At 43.5% G+C, this 17,730-nt stretch overlaps 1 protein-coding gene across 4 annotated transcripts in view; it reads right to left on the minus strand.

Annotated features, from left to right (window-relative positions):
* The window catches only part of Cpeb2 (cytoplasmic polyadenylation element binding protein 2), a 69,309-nt gene extending 62,629 nt beyond the window's left edge, over positions 1-6,680 (minus strand). For 2 of the 4 annotated variants that reach the window (XM_046423652.1, XM_046423651.1), the window contains exons 1-3: positions 4,832-6,680; positions 2,405-2,686; positions 1,552-1,641 (exon numbers count right to left, since the gene is read on the minus strand). In XM_046423652.1, coding sequence (XP_046279608.1) covers positions 1,552-1,641; positions 2,405-2,686; positions 4,832-6,484 — 2,025 coding nt within the window. In that variant the 5' untranslated portion in view covers positions 6,485-6,680. The remainder of the gene's footprint in view (positions 1-1,551; positions 1,642-2,404; positions 2,687-4,831) is intronic. The other 2 variants (XM_046423657.1, XM_046423654.1) reach the window with 1 other exon arrangement.
* Positions 6,681-17,730: the final 11,050 nt, after the last annotated feature.

A 17,730-nucleotide genomic window follows, 5' to 3' on the forward strand; every position in this document is an offset into this window, starting at 1 on the left:
TCAGCTTCATCATATCACACTTCTGAGTCCATGTGGGATATTAATATCTCAGCAGTTTGCCAAAAGAATATATATATATATATATATATGTAATACTAAATTCCTGTCTCCTAAAATGAACTTACCTAAAGCCCCAGGTTATAAAACTGGTAAAAGCAGAGTGGCTTAGACTGAAGTCTAAGTGGAGGGACACAGCCTTTGTCCTGTGGCAGTCCCAGAGTCCAGTTTAAAGAATGTCCTTTTGTTATCACCTCTATCTACTGTCTAGCCCCATCCTATCAAAGAAAACCATTCCAATAAACTAATTTCTCAACCTTTGCCTCTGCCTGCAAGGACCCTTTCTACCATATGCATATTCTATTGCTTCTGCACATACACTTAGAATAATTGTGTCTATTCCTAAGAATCTTTCCAAAATAATATTTTTAATTTTCCTAATATACCATCGCATAAGCATTTAGTATTCCATTTGAACAATAGAAAAGTGCTACCATAAAAATGTCACTAATATAGATTAACTAGGCCAGAGTGAAGAAGAAATAGGAATAGATGGATAGCTAATATTAATGAGTAAATTAATTGTAAATTACCTCGGATAACTATTTCGGAGCACAGATCCTTACAGAACAACTTTTATATATAGACAGGACCTGTCTTAAACAACTGCTAATGATTGATTATTGAAGTTAGTGCTAATCCTTAGATTAAAATGCTATTTACAAATATATTATTAATCTGCTTATACAGTCCTTACTCAAAGTCATCTCTTGATAAATTAACTGAGGAAGAGCCTTAGCTAATGATAAAATAGCTCCATTCACTTAACTCACATAATGTCATATCTAACCTCAATCAAACTTGGGCTCTGTGAAAAAGAATCCTCATATGTAAGGAGGGAGCTTTCTATGTCTTGTAATAATCCTCATCACCTGCTACCCAGTATACGTACAAATTCACACTGCAGGAGGAAAGACAGCATTCTGTAACCACTTGAAGGATATAAGAACAGTAATAAAATTTAGAATAAATAACTATACCATAAAGTTTATTTTTATGAAAGTAAAAAACTGAATTAAGATAGGGCCTTTTCGGAAATATATCTCAATAATATATTTCAAATATGAAATCTCTATATCAGGTTTCAGAACAAAAAATTACTGGAAATTTTTGTAAAACATAAAATATAAAGCTGGATGTTAAGTAAATATGAGATTTTGTACCTAGCTGCAAATAATCCTGAAAGGACATAAAATCTGTTTAGTTTGACTGATGTTTAAAGTCAGGTGCTCTTGAGTATATAATTAACTTCTTTCATTCAGAAACAAATTTTATTACGCCTTAGAAATATAAAATGATTACAAATCTTTTATATATAAAGATGAATATTCTATATTAAATAGTAAATCAAGGTGATCTTTAAAAGTAAATTGCTTTAATGCCCTGTAACATATGCTTAAGTAGGCATATTTGAAAAGTAATGATAAATCCTACTCATAATGTAAATACTAAACTCGACTCAAAATCCTGAAAAATATACACTGTGCAGCCTACCTGGTCTATTCTGGATGTTCCGGCTGCAGTGCACCAACTATCTTGGAGTGAATCTGAGCCCCAAGCTGGCAACTGCAAACTAGATCTCACCTTCAATAGCATAGAAGTTTTCATCAGAAATGAGCAATTTTCTTCCCCATATCCGCCCCCTCCCCCAAAAAAAAGAAACAAAAAACAATCAAAAGTTCTTTCTCTTAAATCTTTGTTAAATTCTCTAAAGATTTTAGGGAAAATAAAATCTTATTTGAAATAGCCATAATGAACTTCAACAAAATATTCAACAAAAAAATGATAAACAAAAAAATTTTAGCTTGGAAAAAAAACTTGTTTATCACTATAACTATTAGGCCATACTTTGGAAAATGCAGTCACTGGATAAGTGAAGAAAAATTTGAATTAGATGTAATACTCTTGATATTATTTTGCCATAATTAAAGCTGTATTCAATGTATTCTAATATCCAGACAGCTCATTATAGACAAATCTATGAATCACTACAGTTCCAGAACTTTTTAGGTTCACTATGTTATAGGAGAAACAAAATTTGATTATACAATAATAAATTTACTTATTTTAAAAGAACTGCCAATTAAAAGCTTCAATCAGTATTTAAGAAAAATGAGATTTTTCTACATTTTAAGCAGCTTATTTTCCATTGTGTGCTTAGAGAATGTTTTACATTCTCAATTTTCTCTATGTATCTCTCCATCTAACTATATGCTTAAAAGCTAGGACTTTATTTTTTTTTCCATTTACTAATTTTACTATACACTACAACTGCTGCTGCCACCCAACTTCCTATTTTGAAAGATTAACATTAGAAATAATAAGACCAATTACATACCATTCTTACCTGTAAGGGTAAGAGTGTATTACTATTGTTGTCTGTTCTGAACACATTATCTTCAATCCAAGATTTTGGAGTCAGTGATGGAGTAGAGCGAGTAAATTTCGGTGGTGCTATGACATTACCAGAGAATGGTTTCTTCAATGGAGATATCTGATTCATGGTTCCTGGAATTCCCATGTTTCCAGTTCTACGATGATCTCTGCCATGCACTGCTCCCCAGGACATGCTTCCAGTGCCCCAGCCACTGCTCTGGTGGTTGCTCCAAGGCGATTGTTTCAGAAGAGGCTAGGGAAGATACATCTCTATTTAAATTATAGGCTTTAAAAAGCTTGTAATTCAAGTTTAAATTTTAGACCTTAGCCAGGAATTTATGATCATAAAAAATGAAATATGTAAAACTGAAAAATATAGTTTAAATAGCTTACAAAAAGCAATAAATTTGAAATCTTACTATATAAAATCATACTTATTACATGGTGGGCAAGTTTTTGCCATTTTACCTATTATAAATATTTCAAAACCATTACTCAAATAGAACCATGAACTTATTTTTTTCCTTTTAGAGAACTGTATGCATGACAAAGATGAAGAAAAAATTTTTACTTTTAAATTAACTTTGAATTGAACTTTGAATATTCTTAAAGATAGAGCCTACATCGTAATCCTAAAGGAACCATATTCTGCTAGGTCTTTCTTAATTAAGTGGTCTTTCTTAATTAAAATATCCCAGTTATGAGTGAAATTTGCATACCAAAACAAGGTATATTACTACAAAAGTAGCTAATGATAAAGTTTAGAATTATTACACTGTTCTATGAATTAAAAATCTTTGGGGATGGTGCAGTATAGGAAATGTGTGTTTTGTTGTTGTTGTTGTTTTGCATTGTGTACTCAACTTTTAAGGTATCTAGCTCCAGTTGTTGCAGTTTCTTTTAAAGTGTTATTTCACTTAAATATCCATAAATTGTTAAGCAATTATCTGATGTTACCCATAGGTGGATCCACTGAGATATGTTGCCATAAACAATGATAGACTTTAATTATTCTTAATAATCTTAATACAAGTCTCCATTAAGTTCATTCATTTTCAAGAGTAAATTATTCTAGTTTAGAACCTACGACAAGAAAAGTTAAGTCATCAGATAGAAAATTCACTGCAAGTCTAAAAGCAGTTTGTGCGTGTGTATGAGTTGCTAGCAATTCTACTATAAAAATAAGCTAATATTCTCACATTTTTGTGCTAACATTCAGCCAATGGAAATGTGGACAGTGCAGTTACTAAAAATCAGTAAATATGGTGATACCCTTACTGCTTCTCACAAGACAATTTTAAACACCGCTGACCTACAGTACCTTTAAAAATATCTTAAATGCTAATGTAATCATGAACATAATACCACTCTCCCTCCACAGTTCAGAAAGGGGCTGTGGAGAAATCACTCCATGTATGAGGCCTTCCTTCGCTTACTAAATGATTCAAAGTTCTCTTCTAAAATTCCACAAGAAAGCTGTGTGACCTCTTACACTCCGTGGCGAGCCTGTGTTTTGGTCTAAGAGCAGATTACAGTTAAGTATGGATCATGGTGTAAGTTCTGCTAGTGTTCCACACCACGACTTTAAGAACACAATTACACATGGCTGTGACAACCTTTCAGTTAAAAAATGACGAACCCGAGGCACAAAAGATAGCTGCTCAAAATTAGGTAAATCATGGAAAAGTATAATATTCCGAAATTCCATATTTTCAATCCCAAAGGCCACATTCTTTCTCTGCGAGGAACCAGAGATTCAACAAGAACTGTTAACGGTTACTTGGGTCAATTTAGATAAACTGTCAACTGTTACTTCGGTTAATTTAGATAGTATTCACCCTTGAAAACTTTGGCAATGAAGAAAGTTAGGTCGGCGCCACTTAAGGTCACGCTCTGCTTCTGTCAGTCCCTGACCGCGAAACCGACTGGGAGGACGGTAACAAACGCTACCCAGACTCAAAGCCGAACCGCTCCTCCGTGACGCGGCACCCGGCGCCGCCCGGCAGTGCTGCGGGGACCACGGCGGGGCGTGCGGTCGGGGTCGCCACGCGGAGCGCGGTCCCCGCGGCGCCTAGGCGGGCGCACCCGGCTGCCCCGCAGGCGGCCCGCCCGAGCCCGCAACCCGCCGCCAGGAAGGGCTGTCCGCCCTGCGTTCGCCGACGGCCGGGAGCCGGGCGGCGCGCCCGGTGCGGGGCACCTTCCTCCGCCCGCCGCCATCCCTCCCGGGCCCTGGCCCCGCCGCCCGGGCGTTCGAGGGGGCGTCCGCCGGCCGCCGCCCCGGCGCGAACCCGGCCCGCAGCCCGCCGCCGCCCGCCCGCGCTGTCACCGCGGCGCGGCCTCCCCCCATTCCCGTTCCCGCTCGGCGACCGAGCGGCCTCTCCGCCGCCGCCCGCCGTACCTGGTGGTGGTTGTACGAGTTCCTCTGTTGCAGGAAGGCGGCGGCCGCCGCCTGGTGCTGCTGCTGCAGCTGCGGGCTGACGGGCGACCTCCGGCTCTGCGGCTGCTGCGGCGCCGCGGGCGGCGGGGGCTGCTGCTGAGGTAAATTCATGGCGGGCGGCGGCGGGGGCACGGCGGTCGCCGAGAAGGGGCCGCCGAAACCGCCGCCGCCGCCGCCGCCGCTCGCCGGCACGCTGAGCCCCGCGCAGCCGTGCGGCGACACGGGCGAAAAGCTTGGGAAGAAGGCCGGGTTCATGGACGACGGGAGCCCGGGGTAGAAGCCGTTCTCCGAGTCGGGGCTGGGCGGCGGCATGGCGCTGAGCGAGCCGCCGCCGCCGCCCGGGGTGGTGGCCGAGGAGCCGGGCGCCTGCGGCTGCTGCTGGGGCGGCTGTTGGGGCGGCGGCGGCGGCGGCGGCTGGGGCGCCGGAGGCTGCTGGGGCTGGGGCGGCGGCGACGCGGTCTGCACCGACCAGGGGGTGCCGAAGCCGGGCAGCGGCGGCGGCGACGCGGAGCCGCCTCCCCCTCCGCCACCGGGGGGCCCCCCGCCCCCGCCGCCGCCCGGGTGCGGAAGGTCTGGGCTCTGCAGGCTGCTGAAGGCGCCCGCGCCGAGCGCCCCGCCGGGCAGGAGGTTACTAGGACTGTTGAGCAGAGGGTGGTTGGGGGACTCCATGGAGCCCGGCGCGGGGTTCACCGGCGGCGTCGAGGAGACCAAGCCCGCATTGGGGGGCTCGGCGGCGCTGCCCTCGCCCGCGGCCGGGGTCTTGCGAGGGCTGCCCGCGCCTCCGTGGCGGCGCCGCTGGGCTGCGGGCGGCGAGGGCTGGAGCTGCGGGAGCGGGGGCAGGTCGGCCGGGCGCTGCCGCGGAGTGAAGTCCTGCGGCGGGAGGTGCCGCGGATGCGGGAGGCTGAACTGCTGTGGCTGCTGCGGCTGCTGGCGCTGGGCGAGCTTCGCCGGCTGGAGGAGCGTGCCGGGCGGCGGAGGCGGAGGCGGGCTGAACTGGCCCGGGCAGTGGAGCGGCGGCGGCTTCGAGTCCGGAGGGTGGGGATGGTGGGGAGGGCTGAACTCTTTCCTCTTCTGGCTGCTCAGCTGCTGCTGCTGCCGCTTACTGAAGTCCTGCGGGGAGGAGGTGCGGCAGCAGCAGCAGCAGGAGGAGGCGGAGGAGGAGGAGGGGTGGTGCAGACTCGGTTTGAAGTCCTGGGAGGGGAGGAGGTGGGTCACACCCGCGTTCGTGCCGCCGCCGGGGTGGTGGTTGGGGAGTTTCTCCGCGGCCGCCGCCCCCGAGAGTGCCCGCGCCGGCTGGTGTGTCAGCCCCAGTAGCAGCTCATCCTGCATGGTCTGCTGATGCGCCAGGAACGGGGAGGAAGAGGAAGCGGCGGCGGCAGAGCTGCCCGCGCCGCCGCCTAGGGGGCTGGAGAAGGGGAAGGCGGACTCGGAAAAGCCGGTGACAGGCAACGGCGGCGGCGAGAGCGGGCCGAAGGGTGTGGCGGAGGGCAGCAGGGAGGTGGCCGCTGCAGGACCCGCGGGGTGGGGACGGTACGCCCCGCCGCCAAACGGGGACCCCGGGCTGCTGCTGCGGAGCGGGACGGTCTGCAACACCCCAAACCCGAAGTCCCTCATCTATCAGGCGGGCGACAGAGGGAGGAGACGCGCCCTGTCCCCTACCCCGCCTAGGAAGCCGCCGGCGGTGGGGCGGCGCGGCCGTGGTGGAAGGAGGGGAGTCAGTGAGAGAGGGACACTGTGACTGAGCCGGGGCTCCGACTTGGGCCCCGCCGCCCCTCGCGGCGGTCACCGCCGCCTCCCGAGACCCGCTCGGGCGCCGCCGCCGCCGCCGCCGCCCTCTCCGCTTAAGAACCCCGGAACGTGCGTCAGCGCCACCTCACAATCGCGCCGCCCCCCGCGGTGCGTCCCGGCACGCGCGGGCGCGAGGCCGCCGCGCCCCCGCCGCCCCGCCCCCGCCCCGCCCATCATTAACATGCGGCTCGGCTAGCCGGCGCGCGCTCGCGCTCCCGGGAGGGCGAGCGGCGCGGGAGCGAGCGGCGCGACCCCTCGCTCAGCGGAAGAAGCAGAGGCCGGTTGGGGCGGAGGCGGCCGGCCAACAGGGGTCTCCAGTACTGGGCGCGCGCTGGCATGCGAGCACGCGCGGGCGGCCTGGACGGTTACTGGGCAACCGCCCCTCCAGGCGCTGGGTCCGCGCAAAGCCCATCAAGGTCTCACGCGCCTCCTCCCAGCGTGGCCCTGCCTTCTTCCTGTCACCCTGGTCCCGCCCTTGGTCACGTGAGGACCGGCTTTTCTAGGAGGGGCCGGCGGGCGGGGGAAACTGAGGCCGGGCGCCCGTCCTGCGCGACCCCGCTTGGGAGCGGCGCCCGGTGCCCGCGCGCAACGCAGGCCGGCCGGGGCCAGGTCCCAACGCAGACTCGCGGGTCCGAACTCTGCCCGCAGGAGGGCCGTCTAGCTGTGCGGCCGCCCCGCCGCCCCATGGCATCCGGACTGGGAGCGGTCCGCGTCGCCCTAGAAAGCGCCTTCTGGGTTTGTTTCCATTTTTAGTCGGGCGTGTGGCGTGCTGTCACCGACCTTCCTGCAGCTGCGCGAAGGTGTTTTCTGCAGGCGAAACCTAAAGCGCTGGAGTCCCGTTCTGTGCACCGAACATTTTCACTTCACTAACGAGAAACAGAGTCTCTGGACCCTGACACAGCTCCGTGTGGTTATTTGCACTCTTACAAGCTTGGAGCGGGTTAGGAGGCGAGCTCCCATGGTAACCCTGGGCCCGCTCCAAGTCCTCCTGTTTCATAAAAGCATTCAGTGTGCTGTCATCGGGACCTTGGCGTGCGGGACTCCTCCCCAACACATCCATTCTGGCATTCCCGCCCCATCCCCCAGGGAGACTAATTTAAACATTTCCTAGGCTTTATTAATTTTCAAGGGAGAAAGATTTCTCACATCAGGGTAAGAGGGAGATTCTGACTCAGCAGCAGGCTTGTTGAGGCTTGCAAAATGGAAGGGGGGAGAGAGCTTTCCACCGCAGTGCTCTCTCAGGAGCACTGAAAGGATCGGATCCTGTGTATTTCCCTTTCTATGGAAACATTTTACTTAGGGAAAAGTGGTTGAAGGTGTCCATAAAGAACAGTGATCCATACTACATAAGATATGCAGTTCATATTCTAGTTTCACAATTTTAACTTTTTTGTTGGAGCTTGGAAGTGAAAGTACAGAAAAATTCTAGAAATAAAGACTAATCTCAAAAGCTGTAGAAGATTGATTCGGACTACTTGATTTTGGTTTACAAGTAGACTAAGATTAAATATTTAATGTTGTAAATTAGCATACCCTTATTGATGTAGGCAGATTACAGTTCTATGAATCCTCATTCTCTATTAAATTTGATTTCCACTTCTGTTGAGCAATGCAAATATCTATAAATCAGAATAAACAGTAAAAAGAAAAACATTGCAAGAAGATATGTTTCATGTATAATCTGTATGATATTCTGTATAATGAACTAAGCTTCATATTGTCTTTACAATAGGGAAAAAGTAACTTTAAAAAAATTATAAATGGTTCATAAATTGATCAGGTAAAAAGAAAATTGGTTCCAGTTAATCTTAAAATCATTTTTAACAATTGGACAAAGTATAAACTGGAGAAGTACTTTTATTATTCTAAATTACAATATCTAGACAATAACCTGAGCCCATTAAAATTAAAAATATAAATGTCCATTTTTACAACACCTATTGGCATAATCCTAAATATTATTCATTACTGTATTATCCAGGGGAACACGAAGCACTTAGGGCAAGTAAAATCTTAAAAATTGATGCATTTTTTTCAAGTAATGTTGTATTTGATTGGAATCATTGCAGATAAACAACAAATCTCAAAATATGAGGACAACATAGACATAAATCTTAGCTCAATCACCTAAGTTAATGCAATGCAAAGAAGAGAGAGAGTGTACATTTAAAAGCTAAATGGTGCATTTCTGGGCTATTGTTTGAACAAAACAAGATTTCTTAGTGCTCTCTTACTGGTTTTGTTTTAGGAAATTTAGAACTATCCTAAATGGGAAAGGGCCATCAAAGTTGGTATTAAATAGTAAGGTCAAACTTCATAGTAAGTACACCAAATTCCTAATCCTAACTGCTATATACTGTGCTCACTAATACATCAAGAGAGTCTTGTGAGGACCCTATTTTTCATAAAGGGAAAAGTTACTTTCTGATATCTAAAGCTTTTAAGCCAGTGAGCCTGCTGTCTGAAATAATAAAAGAGAAAGATTTGCTCTGGTGGGAGTGGGGTAGGGGGAGCGCAGCAAAAGATTGGTCCCTGATAGGTGCGATCCTTGAGCAGGGTCTGTCCTGCTATGTTAGGATTTTTTTTTTTATGTGAAAATATGTTAACTTTATGACTTAACTAAGGACCCTTAGTTATCCCACAGCCCCTTATTCATTTATTCCCACTGTACTGGACAAGCATTTAAAAAAAATTTAAAAAAAACATTTGCTTTTCACACAAATCCACACAGGCTCATATAACTGAAATAAAGCTTTTTTTAAATGCAGTTCTTATCCTTTATACATGCAGTGGACTCCAGTTTTAAATTTCAAATTTACTAAGTTGACCTCAAATCTCAAAGATGATTTTAGGGACTGTGATTAGATCATGAGCTGGAAGTAAAAATCAGTGTCCTACAAAACCATCTCACACATTTTGCTCTATCTTGAAACCTCTTGTCACACCTCTCCTGTCCTCACTCTCAGCTGCTGACCTGACTTTTTATTTCCCAGAATTTCCACAGTTACTCTGTATCTGTCTCTGGACATCTGGCCTTCCCTCCTGCTACAATGGATGGCCTGTTCACCCTCCTGTCTAAGGTCAGAATCTTCACTGCTGCATGGGATCTTATCTGCACCTACTCAGAACCAGGCTCTAACAGTTCCCCCTCTTTCTCCTTCAACTTCACCTCTTGGGAAAATACACAAAAGCATATTTTAGCAGTTCCCATCTTTGAAAAGCAAAACCAAATCTTTTGGACCTCCTTTCCCTCTTTGGTCTCCTCTTCTGCTTTCATCTCACCCTGTTTGAATACCTACATAAACATAGACACCTCAAGTTTCACATGTCCAAAACTGAACCCCCCACTTCACTGATCCTCATCCCTCTAGTTTTCCTTGGTCTTTGTCCTCATTCACCACTTCATTATTCTAATTGCTAAGGCCCAAGACCTGAGCAATTGGACTCATCTGTGATTTCTAATCTTGAATCATATCTGAGCCATCAGAGTGTACTTCTTATTCCACTTCTAAACTATACCAGAATCCAAGCATTTACCACACCCGCCATGAGCAGTCTGCTCCAGGCTGTTCTATCTCTCTGGATTACTACTCTTACCTCCCAACCAGTCTCCACCTCCAATTTTATCCCTCTTCCATCTAATCTGAACATAGCAGCCACAATGGTCCTTTCGAAATGGAATACAGATCTCATCAGTTCCACTGATAAAATACACTTTCTCAGAATGAAAGAATGTTTTCATTAACCAAAAGCTTCTTTCAATATCCGTGCCTCCTCCTATCCCACCATAGAAGGATTACTCACACACCAGGCCAAGTCAGCCTCGGGGGTCTCTGTCTTTACATTTCCTACTTCCTGGGATATTTGTCCCCCAGATACCAGCAGGCTCACTTCATCACCTTTTTCAAATTTTTCTCTGTCACTTATTTTAGGTCTCTGCTCCAGGTCATTTTCTTAGTGATAGTTTACCTGACTGACAGTTTCCCCATTCCAGCCTCCCTGCCCTTCGTAGGCTGCTTGATAATGTGACACTTATTAAAATTATTTACCTGTTCTCATTAGACCAAGCCCCATAATGGAAGGTACATTGTCTGTATCACTCATTGCTGTATCCTCAGTGCCTAGAACAATGCCTGGCACACAGAGGCATTAGAATTGTCAAATAATTCACTGAATGAAGGAATCATTGAATTAATGAATAGCAGTTTAGGAACTAATAGCTGTAAGCAAGCAGTGGTAATGTAAGTGTCTGTTTACCAATTGTTCATTTGCTGGCAGGAGCTAAGCAAACACCACACCAATGCTCCTAGAACTCATGATAAGCAAGCCAAGGTTATTCCAGGAATCTATAGGATGAGTGAGCAAAGACAGGTTGTAAGAGTGGAGAAGTGATAAGGCTCGACTCCCTGGGGGCAAGACTCCTGTCTCAGGAGCCTAGTGCTGGGATTCCAAGCTCCAGAAACCGGTATATTAAGGAAAGAGATGGAGACACAGGGGTTTATTCCAGGAGGTTGAGCCAAAAAAGCAGTCAAGACAGGCTCATGGACACAGACTGGCCAGGAAACATAGCAAAAAGGCTGACTATATGCTTTGCTGTTTTCATATTATGGCAGACACTGTAAAGGTGACTGACCCAACAGAGAGACAGGGTTGAGTCTTTATTTTACTTATTTACTTAGCTTTTCAGTACAGGAGATGGAACTCAAGACCTCCTGCATGCTAGGCAAGCACTCTACCACTGGCCTATATCTTCAGTCTTTTTTTTTTTTTTTCCTATTTTTGTTGTTGTTGTTTGAGATGGTTTAATTAAGTTGCCCAGGCTAACCTAGAACTTGTCCTTCTGTCTCAACCTTCCAAGTAGCTTGGATTACTAGCATGACTATGTTGGGTCTTCTTCAGATAGGTGGCACTTAATCCTGATTTTGGGATTTGGGAGGAAGAGAATAGAAATTGAGATTCATACTGACAGCCGCACAGCGGGAGTTGTGTCAGCACAGCACCCCAGAATAACACTCTTCCCAGTTATTTCTGGTTTCTACTTTTCTAAACCTTCCTTCAGTATCTCTGCATCACAGCCCTCCTTTTAACATACCCTGACACTGTGGAGTCCCTTGGCTTACATTCTTGGTCTCCTCTATCCCCGCATGTTCTTCCTAGGTGACCTTCACTATATCATGTTTTCAAATATCGTCCAAACCCATCTGTCTAACCCTGAGGTCCAAATCATATTTCCACCTGTCTCTTAAACTGTGTGACCTGGTGTCTCTCAGACACACCATAGGTGTCCATACCTGCAGTAACATCCTCCCCCAAACCTCCTTCTGTGTTGCTCCTGTCCTGAGCGGATGTCATCATCATATAACCAGTTTCTCAACCTAGAAACATGAATCACCCTGCTCCTCCCTGTCTCTCAGCCTTCAAAAACACTTGGCCATCACACTCTGTCAATTTGACTGCAGCAATGCTGCCCAAATGTGGCCCCTTCAGTCCATCTCCACCGCTGTGTCATAGCTCTGCATCTTTTCTCTGTCTTGCTCCATTCCCAGCTCTTAGCTAGCCTCCTGCCAATTACCCTTCTCAGTCTCTTCCCTTTTACACTCTCCCAAAACAACTATGTTGCTGCCACACTCTCCTTGTCAGTGTCCACCTACCTGGCTCCCCTAGCATCAAGTAGCTAGGACCCTTCAGAACATACTCGCGACAGGCCTCTTCACTTTATCACAGGTCACTGTCCATACTCCCTGATCTGCTGAATCAGTCCTGTCGCTTCACAGATCTACCTTCGCACTTGATGGTTCTGCGTCCTGGGACACTTTCTTTCAACTTGCTGAAGCTTCCTTATCTTTTATCTTTTAGGACACAGCTCAAATGTCTTAGTCTTTCTTGACTACCCTAGACAGTGCTAAGCTTTCACAACACTGTGGTAATGGTTATGCTTTATTATAACAGGTGTCACATGGACAATAGCTATCTCTGCAGTCCCCTTGACTGCCGAAGTACCCAAATTACAAGTGCCTGATAAGTACTTGTCCATCAGTAATTGCCCAGTGAATGCTGTACAAAGGAAAGATGAAGAAAACAAGGGGGGATAGGAAGGAGAAAGAAGGAAGAGCAGGGAGAAGTTTCCAAAACACACAGAGATATACCATCTTATGGAAGACTGTAGTGTCACTGACATGTTTGCTGGAGAAAAAAAAATTAACAGACCATTAAAACAAAAAGATCTTATTCCCTCCCCAACATTTTCCTTGACAATATCAAATTAAATGGTCCATTCTGGCTATTACAAACTCCATTCTGGTTGTTATCTCATTGATGATGGAAATTATGTAGAATTTCCTTGATGGCAAAATTTAGCCCTCAACCACAATAAAGATCTTTGCAGGTGGTATTACCCTTTTGTGCAGCCTGGGAGATTTGTCATCCGACTCTGACAGCCCAGCCTAGGAGGGAGGCCTTCAACCTGTGCAGTAACTCATTTGCAGAGTTCACTGGACTGTCAGGGACTCTGACCTGCTGCCCTGTTGCTTTTAAGTCCTGGTCAACTATTTTTGGAGGCAGTGCCTCTGCCTCTGTATTTCTCTATTTTACCAATCCTTCTGAAATCATTTATGTGTCCAGAAACTATTTGTTCAGGACGTTCTATGCATCAGACACAGAGGGCATCATTGTGAACAAAACTGAAAACACATGTTCATAGTCACAGAGGCTGTGAGTGTTGACACTAGTTGACAACTAGCCCTAATTGTCTAGATGGAGTCATAAACAGTGAGATTCTAGGCTGAAACTGACCTACTAAGTTGGCATTGTGCTTGCTGTAACATAGTCTTGCTGGGCTGGTCATGGGTGGAGCCCATGAGGATGGAATATTGAGGAAAGGCACATTCAGCAAGAAGGCAGAAGAAATTACTCACCAAAATGCACTGTAATCCTAGTTTGAAAGGGAATTTCTATTTATTATCTTCACATACATATGAAGTGGAATGCTACTCAACCTCAAAAAAGAGGGAAATTCTGTCATTTGTGACGGATGATATAGATGAAACCAGAGGACACTACATTAAGTGAAATAGGTTGGTCACAGGAAAACCAAAGCTGCATGGCCTCACTTATATGTAAACTCTAAAACAGTTGAACTCAGAAGAATCAAAGTGTGGAGTGGTGGTTGCCAGAAGCTGGGGGTTGGGAGAATGGGGAGATGATTTTGGAAGGGTAACAGACTTTAAGTAAGGTGATGGCTATGTTAACTTGCATGGTTCAGTCATTCCACTGTGTCTTTTTATCACAAAGTCACTGAATTACCCACAGTTACTATATAATTTTAATTGTCAAAAATAAAATTTAAAAACCTTAGGGCTATGGATGTAGCTCAATGGTAGAGTGTTTGCCTAACACGTATGAGGCCCTGTTTAATTCTAGGCACTGAAACATTTTTCAAAAAATTTTAAAGAAAACAAAACAATGGTTACTACCTCCATTGAAAAGTAAGGGGTGGAAATTATAATCCTTCAAGCCTCTTCAGTAGCAGCTAACAAATGAATAGCAACTGGCAGTGATGACTTTAGAGAGGAACCATCTTATTTTCAAAATACATATTCCACAACAATTCAGAGATATTCCTCAATTGTCCTTCCACATTTTTCTTCTGTCTTATTAGAAGAATGAGACCGGGCAGTACATATTGGATATATGACATTTAATTCTTTCTTTTTTTTCATCTGACATTCAGAAAAGCTACTTCCTTCAATTGGTAAATTATTCCATGCAGAGAAAAATGAAGATGCATTTCAATAAAGACTAAATATTCAGGCTTTATGGGGATAGAAGGAATTGGAGCTATTAAATTTCATCTTAATATTTTTAGACTCTCAAAAAGATTAAAACTTTATATTGGAAATCATGAATGTTCAGTTAAAAAGAACAAAAAAAATCATGGAAGCTTATTTGGCAGCAGGCATTACCACCAGGGGTTTGTATAAATAAAGGTTGATTAAAAGCAATGGAGAAAGCCACACTGAGCAAAGGGGGTATTTGTTTTTTAACCCCGGGTCAGTGTGCCATCCTCCTCACTATCTACTTATGTGTACAGACTACTCTTGTAGGGCATCCTAGAGAGGACTGCAGGAATTTCTGCAGCTATGCAACATCTAAAATTCATTTAGAAGCATAAATTTCTTAAACCATTGTAGTAAATTTGGCGAATACAATTTATAATTATAAGAAGAAACACAAAACTTGATTTTCAATAGGAAAAAAATATTGTAAACTTGTATGGAGAAAGAAGCTTTAGATTTTTGTGATGATATGAATATGTGAATCATATAGAGGGAAATACTATTTTTTTCTAAAATGCTGGAGATTGAACCCAGGGCTCATATACATTAAGCAAGTGCTGTACCACTGAGCTATAATGCCTGCCCAATCCTGATGTTTTTAGGGCCATGGTTGATGCATATTTATCTCATATCAGGAGGAGTGATGAGGTGGATACACCAGGGCTGTGGAGTCAGAGGAGACTTGGTTCTTGGTTTGACTCCCTCTGTTACTGAGTACTTGGGGTAATCAGACCTCAGGAGCCTCAGTATTACCATCTGTGAAGGTAAGAGCACCCATAATCTGTGAGGATGATTAGTAGAGTCTTCTATGGTGTTTGACATTATAAATGTTTAAACAAACAAATAAAAAGCGTTAGCTATCATCTACCATGCAGCTTAAGGTAAGGAGCTGATTAGAAGGCCAGTTTGGAGGAACAAAGTGATGGTCAAAATAAAACAAATCACCAAACAGCTTGCAATTAGATGGTGGTCGTGGTAGTAAAACCCCTAATTACAAGTAATGGAAGGATAATCAGAATGGAAAAAATGAAGAAGGAAACTGAATTCCTTTTACATCTGAAAAGAAAAAAAAATCAAAGTTAAATGATAAACATATTCAATGACTACTTAATCCCTCTAAGGAAGATCACTGATATACGTAGGACAAACCCCAACTTCAAGGACAGAGCTGAATTCCAGTACCAGTTCTGTCACCTACGAGGTCGGGCATGTTAACCTGGGCAGGTTAACCATTCTCAGTCTATTTTCTCCCTGATAAAAAAACACAGGGAAATATGTATGAAAGCCGCATAATGCTGTTAGGGCACTGGTCTACAAACTAGGACACATCATAGACCAGTAGAAATATAATACAAGCCCCAAGTGAGAGCTACATATGTAATGTTAAATTTCCTAGTAGTCACATTTTTTTTAAAATAAAAAGAAATAAACAAAACTAACATGACTAATATGTTTTATTTAACTCAGTAAATACGCTAATATTTTGTTGAGGACATTTGCATCTATCATCATGCATCACTTAATCAAGGGATACTTCTGAGAAATGCATTGTGAGGAAATTATATCACTAGGCAATTTTATGGTTGTGTAAACATCATGGCATATACTTACACAAACTAAAGGAAGCTATAGTACCACTATGTGATGGAATCTTGTGGGATCACGGTCATATATGTGACCTATAGTTGACTAAAACATCATTATCTGACACATGAATATGTTCACAGATATTTATCTGTAGCCTTTTTTTTCCCTTGTGATGTTTTTAATCTGGTTTTGGCATCAGAGTAAATAATACGAGAGATTGGGTTAAGTGGTATTCCTTCCTCTTGTGATTTTCCTGAGAGTTTGTGAAGGATTAATATTGATTCCTCTTTAAGTGAGTGGTAAAATTCATCAGTAAAGTCACCTGGACGAGTGCTCTTCTCTGCAAAATGTTTTCGACTTCTTATTTCAATTTTGACATGTTATAAACCTGTGATATTTAATTTCTTTTTCTTTTTCTTTTTTAGTTTCAGTTTCTCGTGTTTCCATGGGAATTTGTCCATTTCTCTAGGTTATCTGCTTTGTTGCCAAACAATTGCTCAAAGTATTCTTTGGTCATCTTCAATTTCTGTGAGGTTGGTACTGAGGTCCAGCTTCTGAGTGTAGATTTGAGGAATTTGAGTCTCCTCTTATTCAGCCTATCTACAAGTCCATCAATTTCGTTGATTTTTTTCCCCAAGAACTAACATTTGACAGCATTAAAGTTTGCTGTAGTATTTTAATTCTCTACTCCTTTTATTTGTGGTCTAATTCTTGTTATTTTCTTCCTTCTGCTTACCTTGGTTTTAGTTTATTCTTCTTTTGCTATTTTTCATAGGGTAGAAATTTAGGTTATTATTTTGAGATCTTTCTTTTATAAACAAGCACTACAGCTATAAGTTCTCCTCCAATCACTGCTTTAGCTGCACAGCATAACTTGGTATGTTGTGTTTTTGTTTTAATTTGTACAAAAATATTTTGTAATTTGCCTTATGATTTCTTTTTTGAACCATTTGTTTTTTAGAAATTTTTTCACATACTTATGAATTTCTTAAATTTTTTCTTGTTACTATAATTTAATTTTATTCTGCCATAGTGAAAGGATGAATTTGTGTGATTAAAAAGACTTTAAATTTATTATTATGGAGAATTTTTCCTGTGTACTTAAGAATAATGTGTGGTTTGATCTTGTTGATTATGGTATTCTATAGATATGTTAAATATAGTGTTGTTCAAGTCTCCTATTTTCTTGTTGATCTTTTCTGAGTTTGTTTTATCCATTATTGAAAGTAAGTTATTGCTATTTTCAAATATTATTGAATGTTTATTTTTTCCCTTTAACTTAAGCACTTTGCTTAACATTTTTGAAGCCTCTCTTATTAGGTCCATTAATATTTGTAATTGTCTTAGCTTCCCAATGGATTGACCCCTTTTGTTTTTATATACTCTTTTGTTTCCAGTAACAAATTTTATCTTAAAATTTATTTTGTCTGATATTGGTAGAGTCCCTCCAGATTTCTTTTAGGTATTGCTTATATGGCACAAAACTTTCCTTTTATTTCAACTTACTTGCATCTTCAAATCTAGTGTGTCCCTTGGTTGATGTCTATTTGGATCACATTTGCTCCATTCTGCCGTTCTCTGCCTTTTTTTTAACTGGAGAGAGGTACACATTCTTATTAGAGGAATGAGATAGTCTCATTTCATGGACTG

Source organism: Marmota monax, unplaced genomic scaffold, assembly GCF_021218885.2.
Source record: "Marmota monax isolate L192 unplaced genomic scaffold, Marmota_monax_Labrador192_F-V1.1 WCK01_AAM20220418_F8-fsc00009, whole genome shotgun sequence".
NCBI lineage: Eukaryota > Metazoa > Chordata > Mammalia > Rodentia > Sciuridae > Marmota > Marmota monax.